Raw genomic sequence first — 17,062 nt, forward strand, 5'->3', positions numbered from 1 at the left:
ATGGATGGATGGATGTCTTGGGAATGAGATTTCTCCTTATTTTCCTCTCTGTGGCTTATCATATTGTTTACAAGGAGTCGACTAATACAGGTTTTTTCAAGGCCGATGCCAATTTTTAGTAAGCAAGGAGGCAGATAATCTATATTTGTAACCAATAAACAGTTTAGAATCGGGATCAGTTTTATTACCAAGTAGGTTTTTCACATAAAAGAAATTTGAATTGATGTTTTTATGCGTAACAGTAAACACGAATGTGTACACATTTTTTTAATAAAGGAGAAAAAGCTTTAAAAAATACAAGTGTAGGAAGTCATTATGTGCTACAAGACAAGGGAGGAACAAGTGTTAAAAGTCAAATCAATAGCAAGTGTAGCTATCCCAAGGACATGTAAAAGTACTAAGAAGTAAAATAAATCTTTTCAGTGTGCAGAAATGTGCAAACTAATCATCTGACAATGTGCACGGCTACACAGTGTGTAATTTAAACAAGTTGAAATGTGCAAAAGGATTATAATAACCCTATTCTTCTTGTCTCCTAATTATTAGAGTTGCAGTAAAACTGACAATTTTGGTGTCAAAATATAGAATAACACAAATTCCAACAAAAAGTTTTGTTGAAATGTCTTTGATCGTTTATACTTTATATATATTTCGTGAAAAGAGATTATTGATAAGCTATTACTCATGCTGTGGGTGGGACATTGCTCCAGACCAGAGAATGGTGACTACAGATAAAGAGGCGTCTGCATCAGAGCCAAAGTACCAAAATCGCCTTAAAAATGAGCAATAATCATGAAAATGCTGAATATTTGATCCAATAATTGGTCCATCCCTACTGTTTGGCATGCAAACTTCATGAAAGGATGATGCCACCATCAACAAAGTGCGGCTTTGTTTAGGGACAGCACAAGAGAAGAAGAGGAGTCATTCAGAGCCGAGGGCGACATTTCATAGATTGTGAGACTAAAAACTGTGATTAGAGCTGCAGACAAGGTCCTTGAAGAGGCTGCAATCAGTCCAAGAGCAGAACTCACGTCTCGATCTGAACCAGCTTCTTATCCAAACCAGAAGAGTTATTAGTGTGAATGTAACAGGAAACAGCAGAGTTTCTCTATTTCAATCCATAAAGGACTGTGACTTTTATAAGGTGCAGTAATTAATCGCCTTCTCCAGACATTACTTCTGCCATCTATCTTTTCCTTGAGCAGTGTAAATGGAAGTAGGACAAAAGCAGGCTCTCTTCATAACCCATCTGCAGAATAAGAGCACCACGGACGATATCTTCCTTCTTAAAATATATTCTTCAAACAGTATCGCAGGTCATCACCCAGGAAGCCATTAAGCCCAGAGGACAGACACGGAGACAAAACTGGCTTCATCCCAACATGAGATCTATTATTCATTAGGACGTCTCTTGACCAAGCGGGGGGAATGTTTGCCAGCCCATGTCCGTGTATGTGCGCCACACCTTTTCTGGTGCACAGCTGGCAACGCCCGCCTCTCCTGATCTGCTTAAGGCGTCACGGCAAAAGGTTGCCAAGGTCCGAGGGAGCTCCTCCAAAAAACGGGATCACTCTGCCGAGCTTAAAGCGGCTCCTTCCGCTATCAGTAATCTCACATTTTCACGAGCACGAAACAGAAGCTCGTCAAATTCTCCCTGAGAGGAGAAAGAACGGGGAGTTATGTTCTAACTATTGAGTAAGAGACAGACACAGTTCCTCTTTGATGACTTGATGCTTCACAGGACGTCTTTCCATTCATGTCTAAAACTGCCTGACATGTGACAGGCTCTGTATCACACACGCCAAACCGCATCCTGTTAATCAACCACATCCTCCACCTTCAAAACCCCCCACACACTCCCTCACTCTCTCTTTCTCTTTCTGTTGCCGAGCGTGGCAGAGGTCCTCTCCTTTGTTATTCACAGTGTGGGGGAGCCTGACAGCCTCATAACTCAACGCCAGCTCATTAGGACACTGAGGAGTTGCAGCTTAGTTCAACAGTAACAAAAGAGTTGGGGGGGGAAACGTGAATGTGCTGAATTTTCAGGGCACAAGGTGCAGTTCGGGACATGGATCCACTTGCGTGACAGACGATCCAGCTGTTGCTTCCCCAATTAAAGATCACAGCGTTCGTCACTTAAGCTCTTCTCGGATGGGGATGCGATAGCAGCAGCAGCGTCTCAACATATGTCCTCATCTAAATTCTAAGATTTACATGCTGATGCTCTCTCGGAAGAATATTTGGGGCCTAAAAAGAAGGAAAATCACAAAAAAAGCGGAAAGAACATCTGCACTGCCACAAGCAATCTCTAAGTCCTTGGAGTGGAGATATATTTAGACGTGGCATCGTCTTCCATTACCTTCCATTTATGGACAGACGAAGATGAAGCGTCTGACTGAGAAGAGTTACCGCATTTTGAGAGATTTCCTCTCTCGGCTGACTCAAACCGTAGCATCCCTAAAATAACAAAAGGGTTCAGAGCCAACACAAAGCAGTGCTGACTTTTTTCCCCCTTTAACAAGCTTGTGTTTTTGTGGTTAGACTGCAGTCGTGCTTTGGAGGACTTTATTGCACTGCTAAGGTTTCGGTGCGCTTACATCTTACCAATAGATCTACAAAAATGGTCTACCTTTGAGTTGAATCACCTAATTTACTGTCTTTTCTGAGGTTCTTTAGAGTAAAAGGTACATATAATCCCCAAATAAATTTTTACAGCAGACATAAAAGTACTTTTTCCTTGCTTGGTACAACAAACTGAATCTTTTAAAAACTGCACTGCGCCACACAAGTCCACAGCTACTCAAGCAGCTCAGGTGTAGATTTCAGGGGGATGCAAGGGACACATCCCCCTCAATAAAACATGAAAGAAGCAAAACACTGCAACTTTGCTCAGTGTGCATGAATTTTGTATTTTTCTTTACGTAAATGAAGACATTTCTACTATAAATGAGAGCCAAAAGGGCACAAATAGGTGCCAGAATGCTGGAAATGAAGTGTTTGATGCTCATAATTTCCTGGGGGAGGACGTACAGACCCCTCGCTGCTTAATGCCGCCCTGCCAACGCTCAAATGAAATTTACGCCCATGTGTGTTAGGATGCACTTAGGCACAGTGAGGCAATGCTTATTCAATCAGCACGCTGACATGCTCACAGTGGCATACGTGGCAGGGCTATGTTTAAACGTTTCACTTCGTCTTAGCGTCGCCCTGCTAGCATGCTAACATTAACTAATGAGCGCTGAACTGAGAGCACAGCTAAAAGTGACATTATCGCTTTTCCAGGTGTCTTTTCATAAACCACAGTACTGGAAAAAATTAAATTGATGATGAAGATAGATGGGGATCACCAAAGTATGCATCATCTTTAAGGCTTGGTTTGTGAAAAAGAGTCCTGAGAACCAAGACATTTCCGGCCTTCACACATGTGTTATGTTATTAATCTCAAATCCATACAATGTGAGTACTTAAAAAAGCTGTAATCAGAAAAAAAAAAAAAAAAAAAAGAAAATTTAAGCTAGGGTAGGCTGTATTTTTTGTGGTATTGGGCAAAACGTCCACACTTATCTTTCAGCAAACTGTGTTCTGAAAGGAAATGAGACTACTCCACCTTCTCTTGGCTCTGATATCACATTTTAGAAAGTGTAGCCCTTGATGGAGACTTTGGCCAATAAGGTCAATCTGGCGTAGTTAGACCATTCTCTAGCTCTATAAATCACAATGTGGGAATAATTTTGGTAGAATATTTGCACACAGAGAGAAAAGAACTGCCATAAAAATGGACAATTCCCTTTGCAATACCTTCTCAGGGTATTTCTGCCTCTTTTTTTAAAAATGCAAAGTGCTTTTTTATAGTGTGTGCTCATAATGTATTTTTGTTGTTGTTGTTGTTTTAAATTGCTGCTGCTCTTCCTCTTGTTTTTTCTACATGTAAAGCAAACTTGAGAAAACACACAAAGAATTCCAGCGTGCCTGTACTGCAATGTGCCCGTGCATATGACAATACAGCTGTATTCTAAAAACAAGCAGGGCTGCTTACACAAAACTTGAAATTTTCACGGTGTGGGTTACTGCCCCAAGGGTGATTCCCGTAGTTAAGGGGATTTTGAAAATGGCAAAGCATAGAAAGGAGAAAAAGAGGAGAAAGACCAGGAAAGAAAAGCCCAGGTGCAAACGTGACTCTCAGAACTGTTAGACTGACAGGAAATGTATTCACAACTGAAACAAGGAGGAAAGGAACGGTAGAAGGGCTAGGTCTACGTAAAAGTACAACACAGCAAACTAAACTATACTGACGCTCAGTTAGCAGCATGGTAGTGGGCCGAAGCCTACGACTAAGAGGATGGAATAGCAGGCCTCGGATACAAACACAGACAAACTAAACCATGGAATATCTGTTCCACCTACAGCTCAGTGGTAATTGATACAAGAAAAACTGTGAACAGCAAACAGGAAAACTAACTGCGAAAAGAAGCGCATCATCAGGGACTAGCAGCCTGACAGTGTGACGAGGCCTGCAGTGGGAGTAGGATGTAGTAACTGAATGGGTGAAGGCCAATTCATGGTTTTCATGAATTTTATTATCCACCTAAGTCTGCTAGGGTCCAAGCAGATCTGCTGGAACTGCACCCACTGCACATGTACCACGAGAACAAATGCTTGTTTTGAGGCGAGATAGTATAAGGAGATTCTCCATCATCCACACCTTTTACAATTCATCTTCAACAGAGTTGTAGTTAAAGTAGCTGCTGCTGGACTCTCCATACAGCTCAAACACAAGGGAGAGTTCTAAACTCTCCAGATATCCTGTGCTATGTTCACCCACGCTCCAGGAATAATCGCATTGAAACAGTGCAACAGTCTGGAAGAAGCTGCTGTAGCCTTAACTGTAAGAAATGCAAAGTGACAGCCTTTTAGAATCATCCACGAGAGCCACGCGTGTTCAGTATGAGAGGCAATGCAACCATCTGTACAGCAGGCCAACACCTAGGAGTAGCATGAACCACGTTTGCTGTTCACTTCAGAGTGCACATTAGTCATGTAAAAACCATGAAGTGGCCTTTAAAGGGAGGATTTTGCTCGGGAGAGAAGGGTTCATGTCTCGTGTGAAACTGAAAATGAATGTCAGCTCTTGGTTTGACTGCTTGAAGCATCTGCATGTTACCATATTTTTGCCGTATTTCTGTCATATTTTTTAACATGTAGGTATTTACTGAGGTGCTAATCATTTATCATCAGAAAAACACTGACAAGCCATGTCTGAAACACTCATCCAAATGGAAGCCAAATATGAGCTGGAAAAAATATGTCAAGACTCAAGCCTACATTATTTAGTGCACAGGACGTGGCATTGGTTGAGATGGTGAAATTTTTCAATAATTCATTCACGTAGAGCCAGAGGATGACCTCGAATGTATGGAGGAGTCGGGAACATGGAAACATGACTTTGCTCCTGGAGTGTGCTATTGTTTTTAAGTTAAAAGTATCTGCTGGTGCCGCCCTCGTTAAAATTTCATGCTGATATCTGGCAGACACTGAGAGTTATGAAATCAGCTCCTTTCGGTGGCTCTCGATGCCTCGAGGAGGAGGAGGCTGAAGATGAGAGCAGCAACCTGTCATTTAAAAAAACATGGCATTACTTGAAACAATAATTAGATGGACAAAATGACATAACGGCAAAACAGCTACCGACGATCTGATTCTGTTGATACAAACACAACGCTGAAATTTTCACCACTTCAAGTTAGATTTGAAAAGCAGACCATCCAGTTTAAAATGATCTACTTGTGTTTGAATCACATATTGTACTCCTATTATAAATGTAAAATGTCTAAAAATGTCAGTTGGTGAATTCCAAAGCCCACAATGACGTCTTGATTTATCCAAAATCTAATGAAACTCAGTTTACTGTCATAGAAGAGGAAAGAAACCAGAGAATATTGAAATTTTAGAAGCTTAAATCTGAGAATTTAGACTTTTTTTCTCTAAAGATTTATTCAAAGTAACTGGCACTTATTTTGGAAAACAAATATACGGACAACAGCAAAATAGTTACTGGTGATCTGTTTTGTTTAATACCAGCGTAATACAAGTATTTAGGATGTTTTCACAACCTCAAGTTAGATTTGAAATGTGATAAGTATGATCATCTTCATTGTTGATTATTTTCTTGATTAATTAGTTGTTTGGTCTAAAAAATGTCAAAAAAAAAGGTGAAAAATGTCGACCAGTATTTGCCAAAGCCCAAGATGGCAGCAAAGATATTTAGTTTACTGTCACAGAGCAGTAAAAACAAGAAAATCCTCAAATTCTAAAAGCTCAAATCGAAGAATTTTAGACAGTTTCTCCCTTAAGAATTAATCAGTGTAATGAAAGACAAATACATGGACAAAATGACATAACTGTTGATCTGTTTTGTTTAATACAAGTATAATAAATGTATATAAGATATTTTCCATAACTTCAATTTAGATTTGATTTTGATTATTTTCACGATTAACTGATTAGTTGTTTGGTCTATAAGGTGCCAGAAAATGTAGAAAAATGTAAATTGGTGTTTTCCAAAGCCCAAGTTAACGTCTTCTTTCAGTTTGATCTTATAGCAGAGAAAAGAAACCAGAAAATATTCACATTTTTAGAGGCTGGAATCAGAGAATGTAGACTTTTCCCCCTGAGAATTGCTCATCTAATTTAGAAAACCAATTAGATGGACAAAACTGCATAACAGCAATACAGCTACTGATAATCAGATTTGTTAAACGCAAGTACAGCTTGTATTGGTGCAGCTTCAAATTACATTTAAAAAGCAGACAAGGTCCATAACTGTAGTTTTTTTGTTTTTTTTTCCACTGCAGGCCTAAAACAGCATCTACCTGTTTGCATATGAAACCACTTGAATTATTTACGTGGGCTTACTGCCCATACACACACACACACACAAAAAACAGTGCAAACACCTGCCATGTGCTCACAACAGCTGCTTTGCTGGTCCTCTTTATTCACTTCCTACATTATTCACCTGTTGGTAAGTGGATATTCAAAAATTCCTGGTAGCACAAACCCTGGAGTAATACTGCACAGGTCACTGAATGACTTATTATATAGGGGACTTTTGCAGATCTATGCTACATCCTCAGTGGTTCTGATCACCGCCAGGGAATTATTGACTGGTATCGGACTGTGCGATATCCTGCAATATGACATGATGGGCAGCAGGTGACCTAGAAAACTGCAGAAACACGCCCTGTAATGTAAATACTGGATGGTGAAGACCGTGGCATCTAATAGATTATAGGTTTTCTATTCAGACAGTCAGCGGAGTCACCGCGGGGGTCGACTCATGCAATGCAAAGCCCCACTGCTGTTTTTTCTTTTAACCGCATGTCTTTTACGGACAAAGATTGTTAGTCTTTCCTGCTGCTGCATTCCACAGATTCTATTGATTCCTCTCCTTCACAGTCTCTCTGTGTTTGACTGCAATCACTGAATGGAGTGTGAGAGGAGCAGAAAAAAACTCCAGAGCTGCAAGAGTGACAAATTAGCCACTGAACAGCCAGCAGTAAACACACTAGATAAAGAAGACTTTGTCCACTTGTGTGACCTTGATGTTGTCCTTCACCTGTACGTCAATCTGTGGTGGGATCTGCACCTTATCCACTTTGCTTTTTTTTCCATCTCATCACGGACATTTTTTTTTCAGGAACTCCCTGCAGCCCTTATGGAGCCTCGCACATGTTTGAACACACACACACAGCACAAGCAACACCTGAAAAGCCTCCTCTGTTGCACTGTTGACCAAACACCAGAGAAAGCTGAGAGGAAGCTGGTGTACGTCATGAAACTATGGCTGCTCTGCACGAAACAAAACAGCTTTGACTCTCTTTTTTTTGAAGGATTAACACACACACATCTGAGCGTAAAGTTGTGTGGCAAGTTCTGCACAGTGAAAGAAACAAATTAAAATCATCCGTAATCCTGTTTTTGCTCCACGCAGTGAGATGCTGAAGTCAAACCCCTGATTAAATCTGGATTGTATCTGCGGTCAGTGTTGCACACACCTACATCCTCTCAGCATGAGACATGCAAACACTCACGCAGTTGCATTATTGATAGTTTTGCCTTAATTGTGGCTGAGCTTTACTGATGATGGAGACAGCAGATCATCCTCTACAACTTGTCTCGAGGAAGTGTAAAGGGACTCAGAGTTACCATGGAGACTAAAATGATCTACTGGTGACTGAATCACATATTACATTCATACCTTCACAGGCTCAGAAACAGGGATGCAACTAATGATTATCTCTTGTTTTCTTGATTAATCGATCAGTTGTTTGGTTTATGAAATGTCAGAAAATGGTGAAAAATGTCCATCTGTGTTTCCCAAAGCTCAAGATCAGGTCTTGTTTTGTGCAAAACAACAAAATACTCAGTTGCGGAGGAAAGGAACTAAAAGATATTCACATTTTAGAAGCTCAAATCTGAAAATTTAGACTTTTAATTCCTTAAAAAGTAACAAATTGAATATCAAAACAGTGGCTGATTGACATAATAGTTCACAATTAACCAATTAATCACTACAGCTCTACTTGGAGAACTCTGCAGGCCTTTACGCCAGGGTTGACTGCCCTTTAAATGAAAATAAATGCAGTTTCTGGGTATTTTGTTAAACTTTAAAGGTTTACAGTGACCTTCCTCACAGCTCTCAGTAGACCTGCTGTTTTAAGAAAGCTTTAAAACTGATTTCTACCACGATCCAAGTGTAAAATCTTAAACGAAATCTTGATTTTTGTCATTGCAAAAGAGAGAAATAAAACACCACTGAATTTTTCTTACAAAAAGGACAAATAAAGAACAGACTCACCTCGAGGTTAGAGATGGAAACAGGCGGTGAACAGATGATCAGATGTTTATCTACAGGACAGGAAGGAGCCGCTGAATAGATGTTTTAAATAACAGCCCGTCTACTCCACTACAACATGTACACACATGCAGCTGCCGCACTCTGCGCGCTCCGAAAGGCATCAATTCCTCCACCGCTGTACGGAGGAGGGACAAGCCGCATGACTGACGGGTGCAGCATCCAATTACAACGCAGGACAGGGCTCGACGTCATTTTAACGAGGCGTGGCTTGCGTCATTGACAGCATCTTTTCCGTGACGTAGTGAGGAGGACCCCAAACGCAAGGACAAACTGTAAGAGAAACAGTCAAACCCATCACTTTGCATGAGTCACTCAATTTTCAATTCATTTAATTATTATTGAACAAAAACATAATAAAAAAAAATAGTTTAAACTTACAGATCAGTGTCCGTTTGTAGTTGAGAAGTGTTTTTCCACTGGTTTTAGTGACAGCATGAGATGGAAAAATGATGCTGAAATCACAAAAAAATGACTTGACAACTGTTAGGAACAAAGAATGAAGTCAGGAGAATAAATGATTAAAAAATGAGGATATAGCACCACCTGCTGGATGAAGTCATGAATCACAGTGGTAGTCATGTGGTCAAAGAAATCATGCAAAAACAGACAGTAAAACACTAGCCTTTAACAAATGACTCATTATGCTGATATTTATTTTCTTTATCTATATAGATAGAACCTAGAATGTGACTTAAGTGTAGGTTTATTGTACCTAAGTTCAAGTTTGTTGCACATGCAGTAAAGCAAACACAAACAAAACAACCCCAAAAACAGCAGACGACTTATATCTCGAGAAAAAGCTCATAAGAAATAACTTGGCAAGCTGCCATTTTCTGCAGAATCCAGCGAGCAAACTGTCCATTTTGCTGCGTGAGCCATTCTGATTTCTTTCTGAGCGCCTCAATGAGAGGCCGTTATATCACTCAAGGCTGCACAGGCTTGCCGCTCAAGGACTCGCTGCCACAAAGGAACCTTTCACGCAAGTCAGCCTGACTGCAACAGATTACGTGCAAAAGGGCATTTTTTTCCTCCCTTTTCATTGTGGCGAGCTGGAAGGTTACTGCGGCACCTATAACACAGAGAGCTGGATTCCATAACACAGGGAGCACAATGCTCTGAGGTGCACTCTGGGTTATGTCTTTTTTTTTTGGTTGGGGGGGAGGAATCAGCTTTATAGTATTTTTTGTCCCTCAGTAAAATTAGAAAGGTTACAGCAAAGACCAAAGTATTCATCTGTGCAGCATGATGAATGCAGTGCTGCTGAATCTTTCCCTCTGTGCAGGCTGAAGTCACACAAGAGCTTTGAAGGCTGCTTCTTTTATTTCTTTTACTCTCACAGTCAGGCTGCAGCTCACATGGGAGCAGTGTTAAATCCTGAGCTCTAATGAATACTGCGAATGAAATGTGTGGAAACAAAGAGCAAATTAACTATAATTGCAAAGTGGCTTAACTATTTACTGTGCTTACAATATTAAATAAATAGCCAGGGAGGAAAGCAATGAGTCACGGATTGACAGTGTTACAGAGTTCAGGCGGTTGTGTTTTGGTCATATAAGGAATCTTAAAGGAAAAGGTAACTGGAATGTAACTAGGCTGTATATGTTAATCTGTTTTTTGTGCCATTGATGTGGATGTAATTAAAAGTAAACCATACTTAAATGTCTGTATAAAGTGTTTTTGTAAAATATGTAATTTTAACTTTTTTTTCTGTATTTTTGAATGATTATTAAAACTTAAAAAAAAAAAAGTCCTGTAAATTCTGTCTAATGTTAAATGGCATTAATAACCTGTTAATCTTTTTTTTTTTTTAAAAAACCCTCCAAAGTCCAATTTTTTTTAAAGAAAATTGAAATTTGTTGACCTCATCATTTCACAAAAAAAAAAAATCCCATTAAAAAAATAAAATCAAGTTTAATATTCTTAATGAATTTGTATAATATAAATACAATTAATGACAACAGAAAACAAAGGTCGGCTCTGTAATTTTACATCATTTTACATAGATTTGAATTTTGGAAAATTATAGAAGACTTCACAATTTACATTTATATGATCTCACATGCAGCAGATAATGTATATTCATAAGATGATTAGTTTACTTTTTTTTGGTGAACCATCTGCTGGAATATTCATTTTGTGTTTCTTTTTACTTTTTTTTATTTTTTTTATTTATTTTTTTTTATTATAGGTAGGTCCTTATTCTTCTCTAAAATTTCTGGTTCGAACATTTACTCCAATATTAATACTGGTTTTACAGTGTTTGAGCAGTGTGGTAGGTGAGCTGGTGTGCTCAGGCTGCAGCAAATGGACGTCATACATCTGTACAATGTAGAGGAGAGCAGTGATGCTGTTACATGTAGGTCACTTTAAGGCAGGAAGGGAATATTTTAATGGAAAAAGCTTCTAAGTTTCTAACATTAAAATACATGGAGATGAATTTTTAAGGGTTTGATCAATAACCAGTGATGGACTTTAAAACACCTCTGGATCGATTGTATTGAAAAATCTCACATTTCAATTTCAAAGAAGGGATTTCAAAACCTCATACATTAACATGAGATCATTTTCAAAGTCAAATACAACTTTCAGCAAATTCATTCAGACGTTACATTTTACAATCAGGTATTCAGTCTCTTCTAGGACAGGGTTTAAAAAAAAAAAGTGATGTAAAAATTGACGTTTCTGAGGTTTATCAGTGGATGTAGTTGCAGTTGATCCCGTAGAAGTCGTGTTTCCTGCCTCTGTGCACGTTGTCCCTCAGGTCCACTGCAGCTCGCGTGATGGAGCTGTTGAAGTTACGATGGGCCTCCGTCTTACTAAATGAGTTTTGAAGGTCCAGGAGGCTTGGAGCTGCTTCTTCTCGTCCCACATTCCCAGATCTGTCCACCGGGCGAATGCTTGGCAGGACAGGAGGCCTTGGCAGGATGCTCGGATTAGAGATACCATGCAGCGGCTCTGTTAGTCCCTCCTGCCCTGAAGATGCCCCTGATAACAACTGCGATTTCACACAGCTACGTTGATCCTCTTTTTTGCTACTCGGTGCATCTTTTCCACACAGCTCCATCAGGCTTTGCTTTATGTCGGCTTCTATCTCTCCCTGGGAATGTGGGCGGCTGTACAGGTCCTGGGGTCGCTCCGTGTTTGAGATCCGGGCAGCGTTAGCCTCTTGGCTGCTCTGCGACACAGATCCTCGCATAAAACTTTCATCAAACCGGACTTTGCAGTTCTCCCTCTCTGTGCCCTCGTACACAGAGCTTTTGCTGTGAGTTTGCCGTTCGTGTAGGATCGCCTGGGACACCGTGGTGTGCTGAGCTTCTGCGGAGCCGGCGCTGTACTCTGATTGACTCTGACCCATTTGGTTTGGATCCGGTGCCTCATTATGCGTAGCTGTGATCTCTCGTGGCCCGTGTTGGTTTACAGTAGCTGAGGCAGAGCGTTGGTTTAGAGATGCATTTAGGAGTTCAGCAGGAGAGGGACTGCAGGTGCTCCTCCCCTGTCTTCTTCTACATCCTTGTTTGGATTTAGAGGGAACAAATACAGGATGGGAACGTTCTCGCTGCAGGGAAAAGAATCAGGGTTATTAGTGTCTCACCCTGTACAGATCATTGTAACAGCGTATATTGTGTTTTACCAGTGGTGCAGTGTGTGAATTAATCCCTGTGATCATTTTATCCTTGAAATCATCCATCCTCAAAGGGTTTGCTGGCCCCGATCCTTGAAAAAATAATAAACATCAATGCTATATTGCTGATAATTAACTTGGAATTCACAAAAACACAACTACTGCATTATTTATGACTTTGCAAAGTGGTTTCTTAGCGGTATTAAGTGTTAATGTTGTTCCAGGTTGCTTGCAGTTTATATTTGCAGTGTTTTGGCTTCTTACCAGTGTAGTGCATTTGGTAAGAGGTGACCCAAAGTGACTTCTCCAAGTTTTTCAGCATGTTGCTCGTTCGCTCCGATAATGAAAAATCCCAGTCACGAAGTTTAGGGTTGGGCAGCACCGTCTTCGGAGGAGTCGGGTAGAAAACCTGGTTCTCTCCCTTCAGTGGTTTTGTTTTCTGGTGGAGGGTGTAGTGTCAAAGTCTAAAATTACTCACACACGTGAACAATTCTGATTTATGTTGAATTTTGTTTGGTCAATAGGCTTCTTCTAGCTGGAAATGAGATAAACAAGTGATACAAGCCAGTAAGGTATTGTGTTAGAGATGTTTATGGTGCATTTGATCTGTTTCTCCATTTTTGCCCCATTTTAACTGAAGATGGCATGTCCAAAATTAGTCATATCTGTTGAAAATGGTGCCATTTTTGGAGAAGATGCAGCTTCTATACCATTCCTTCAGCTCCTGGAAATTTCTAATATGTTCTAGGTGGAAAATGATGTAACCATAAGAACACCATCAACATGGTGGTGGGAATGTGATGCTGTTTTTCAGCCAACAGACCAGGCAGCCTGGTCAAAGTAAACAGCATCATGGAAAAAATGGAAAACATTAAGACTGGAGAAAAACATCAGGCAGTCTGCAGAAACGCTGCTCCTTCAACAAGACAATGATGTGAAACATGCAGCCAAAGCGGTGAAGAGGAAACAATGAGAAGATGTTGGAGCGGCCCAGCCACAGTCCAGACCTGAATCCATCCAGAACCTGTGGAGGAGCTGAAGAGCAGAGTGATGAAGAGGAAGCCTTCAAGCTCAAAGAGCTGCAGATGGACACTTGGAGGAACTAAATCCCAGTGGAAACATATGGAAAGTCTGTTAGTAATTATCAGAACTATTTGACAGATGTGGTGGCAAATAAAGGCTTTGAAAATTATTATACTGTTTAGTAAAAACATGCAAAAAAAAGTCACAGAAATAATAAGAAATTAGCATTAACATCTCTAACATAGTTCTCCCCGTGCAGCGTGGGTTCTCTCCGGGTTCTCCGGCTTCCTCCTACACAGTCCAAAAACATGTTGAGGTTAATTGGTGATTCTAAATTGTCCGTAGGTGTGAATGTGAGTGTGCTTGGTTGTCTGTCTCTAAGTGTAGCCTTGTGATAGACTGGTGACCTGTCCAGGGTGTCCAGGGTATAGCTAATGGATGGATGGATGGATCTCTAACACAGTGTTTTGCTGCCTTTTGGTCCTTGTTTATTTACAACCAGAAGAAGCCTCTTGGGCAAATTTAAAAAATCCCTTCAAATCAAAAATTGCCATTGCTATAAGTGACAACTGTACATGTAAAACACTAAAGAAGTGAAAAAAACAAAAACAAAACATCTCTGTCTACTTGATTATTTCACTTTTTTAAGATGTAGACAAGCAATTTCACTCATATAATGTTTTTACAGCCATTCAAATGTTGTATTTCAATGATTTTAGACATGGATTTTTTTGTAAAATTGCCATTTAAAAACAAAAAGTAGCACAAATGTATCACTATCATCTCCAACACAATATCTTACTGTCTTTTATCACTTGTTTGTGTCATTTCCAGCCAGAAGAAACCTATTGGTTAAAGGAAAATTCACTATATATCAACATTTGGCACGAGTATGAGTAACTGCATTTACTATATTTTCTACTCACGTCATAGAAGCCATGCTCTCCTGTCCATGTAACGGCCTTCTTCTTGGTTTTCACTGGTGTTTCTATGATCTCATGTCTATATGGAGCACCTGTGCATGGGAAAAAAAGACACTTTCCAGAAACAACTATTCCACCACCACTTTTTTTTTTTTTTACCACAACATCTGCCCTCTCTCACCTTTTGTTTTGCTCAGCAGACTGACGTCCGGTGCACCGTTTGGGATAATGAGGTTGAGGAAAGGCCGGGAAGCAGCTCGGACTCCTGTTTCCGGGTCGTCTGGAGAGCGGAAGGATGGGAACATTGCAAACCGAGAGATGTGAGATGAATAGGGATGCTCTTTTGGAGTGGCAATCTGTATCATTTTCTCCCTGTACAAAAGGCACAAGGACATTAAATGAAGATAAAGCGAAATAACAGTCACAAGGAAAAAGTAAATACAAAGTGCAGAGCTTTGTGCAAAAGAAATGAGTTCTGTTACCTGATAGTGTGCTGAAAAAAACTGTAAAAGTACTCACGCTAGATTTATGTCAGTTGGCTTTGGTATGCTGGTGAAAATATAACACAAGAAGGATTTCAGCTACTGTGTTTACAACGACTATATCTATAATAAATCAATGGCTGCTTACAGTTGGTCATTGAGACGAACGTTACTCTTCTTTCTGCTGGTATTATTATAACATTGTTGACCGGTGATGTGCCTGTGAAGGTATATAACCGTATATATTGACAGTATATTTATTGAATTACATTATTGATTCTGCAACTGTCTTTCTTTGTAGACAGTCTCTACACTCACACAGGTGTAGCTCCTCCATAACCCCAGGGATGATTTCCAAAGTCAGGTGGGATACTGTGGGTTAGCAAAGACTCTGGCTCCATGAGGCAGCTGGATACCTGACACATGATGAAGGAATGTAAAAGCTTTAGTATAAAATGACAAAAAATAGAGAAACCACATCTTTCAAGAAACTAATATAAAAAATATATATGGTTAAAAAACACTGATGAAAATGAAGCAAGTGCTTTTCTAAATTAACATACAACGATTAATCACTTTATCAATTAGCTGACAATCAATAAGTTAATTAGTAACTATTTTGTTTTGTTTTTTTCAGTAAAAATTCTCAGGTTTCAGCTTCTTAAATGTGAATATTTTCTGGGTTTTTTTTCCTCCACTGTAACAGTAAAATAATTATCTGTAGGTAAAGGACAAAACAAGACATCTTTGGGAAGCACTCATCAACCTTTTGTGGACATTTTCTGATAAATCTCATTATGTGCAGCCGTAGTTTACACAAATAAGTTAGCAGCAGTGGGTTGTATTGTAGATTAAACTGCGAACATGCATGTTTCTCAAAGAGAGACAGTTTTTCACCAACCGACACAAAATTTGACTTATCCAGTGAGACTTCTCTTATGCCATTCGTACTTCTTCAACCAATAATGAACACAATCATCAGAAATGATGCTGTTACGTTCGCTTACCTGGACTGTTGTAGCTGCAGGAGAAATCCAGAGAAGATTCTTTTATACTTCTGTTGCAGTTATGTTTAAGGTAGAAATGTAGAAGCTTTCGTAAACCGAACAGGACTCCCTTCTGTTTGCTAGTGACCGGTGGGTGTAAGTTCCTGAGACAGCCAGAGTGACAGTGTTCCCATAAACAATAGGATCACAGTTAGTGTCACCCAATCCAGCCCACAGCACGCCGTGTACAGCAGAGGTGTCATTTAAAAAGCCCCCATAAGACTAAATTCACTAAACACAGAAGTGATGGCTTTCAACTATGTGGTCTGCCATCTATGTAGGATAATATCCATGATAATATTACCCTGTTCCACTATGTAGAACACGATCAGCTTCTAAGAGTATTTTTTAATCTCTGTGATGCAGGCATCAAGATGTGCTGATATTTCATATTAATGGTTCTCTAGCAGCAGGCAATCACTGCTCAGGATCATCCAGTCATCAAGTGTGGATCTGATAATATTACACGTTCACAGTTTGGTGAACTCATACAACTAAGAATGGGCTGGAATGAAAATCAAGCTGGCTCTGAGCCGCTCACGCTGACACCAGATACAAGCTGAGTGCGAGCAGGGTTTGGTTACAGGAGTCGGGTTTCATTGTCTCCATGCAGCATAAAGAGCGAGGTAGATCCCACCTATATACCTTACAGTGAATGCAACAAAACCTGTTCAAAGGGAGTCTAAATTAGTCTGGAAGATCATTTCCATCTGACAGCCATCCTGGTCTTAGGAGGATTTGCAACGTGTGTTTTCATTTCGTTGAACATCTCCTTGGATTTGGTGGACGGCGAGATGTAAGCCGTCCACGTGTCCGTTATGCTAGTTCTCTGATAAATAAGGCTGTTGCATCAAAGACTCAGAAGCGACTACAAATCAACATAACACGATTTAACGCATTTTCAAAAAACCTTTGCCAGGACAAAGGTTTGAAATCTTTACATTTCAAAGCACTCTGACGTGTATTCATTCTCAAACTCGGAAATTTTGAGAAACTTAATCTAAGATGGCATTTAGCTTTTAACGATTTAGAACATACTTACCCAT

The 17,062-nt window shown here is 39.9% G+C and overlaps 2 protein-coding genes across 2 annotated transcripts in view; both read right to left on the reverse strand.

Annotated features, from left to right (window-relative positions):
- Positions 1 to 8,970, reverse strand: part of osbpl3b (oxysterol binding protein-like 3b) — a 56,699-nt gene extending 47,729 nt beyond the window's left edge. Inside the window, exon 1 of the mRNA XM_008291036.1 lies at positions 8,861 to 8,970. The gene's annotated coding sequence lies outside the window, so the exon portion shown is untranslated. The remainder of the gene's footprint in view (positions 1 to 8,860) is intronic.
- A 2,642-nt stretch (positions 8,971 to 11,612) lies between these two features.
- On the reverse strand, positions 11,613 to 17,062 carry spmip4 (sperm microtubule inner protein 4). The gene is made up of 10 exons (XM_008291062.1): positions 17,059 to 17,062; positions 15,978 to 15,991; positions 15,289 to 15,386; positions 15,119 to 15,190; positions 15,008 to 15,037; positions 14,670 to 14,860; positions 14,492 to 14,580; positions 12,807 to 12,981; positions 12,552 to 12,634; positions 11,613 to 12,476 (listed from the first exon to the last, which is right to left on the reverse strand). Exons 1-10 carry the CDS (start codon positions 17,060 to 17,062, stop codon positions 11,613 to 11,615), a joined length of 1,620 nt encoding a protein of 539 aa, XP_008289284.1.

This window comes from Stegastes partitus, unplaced genomic scaffold (assembly GCF_000690725.1).
Source record: "Stegastes partitus isolate 25-593 unplaced genomic scaffold, Stegastes_partitus-1.0.2 Scaffold711, whole genome shotgun sequence".
NCBI lineage: Eukaryota > Metazoa > Chordata > Actinopteri > Pomacentridae > Stegastes > Stegastes partitus.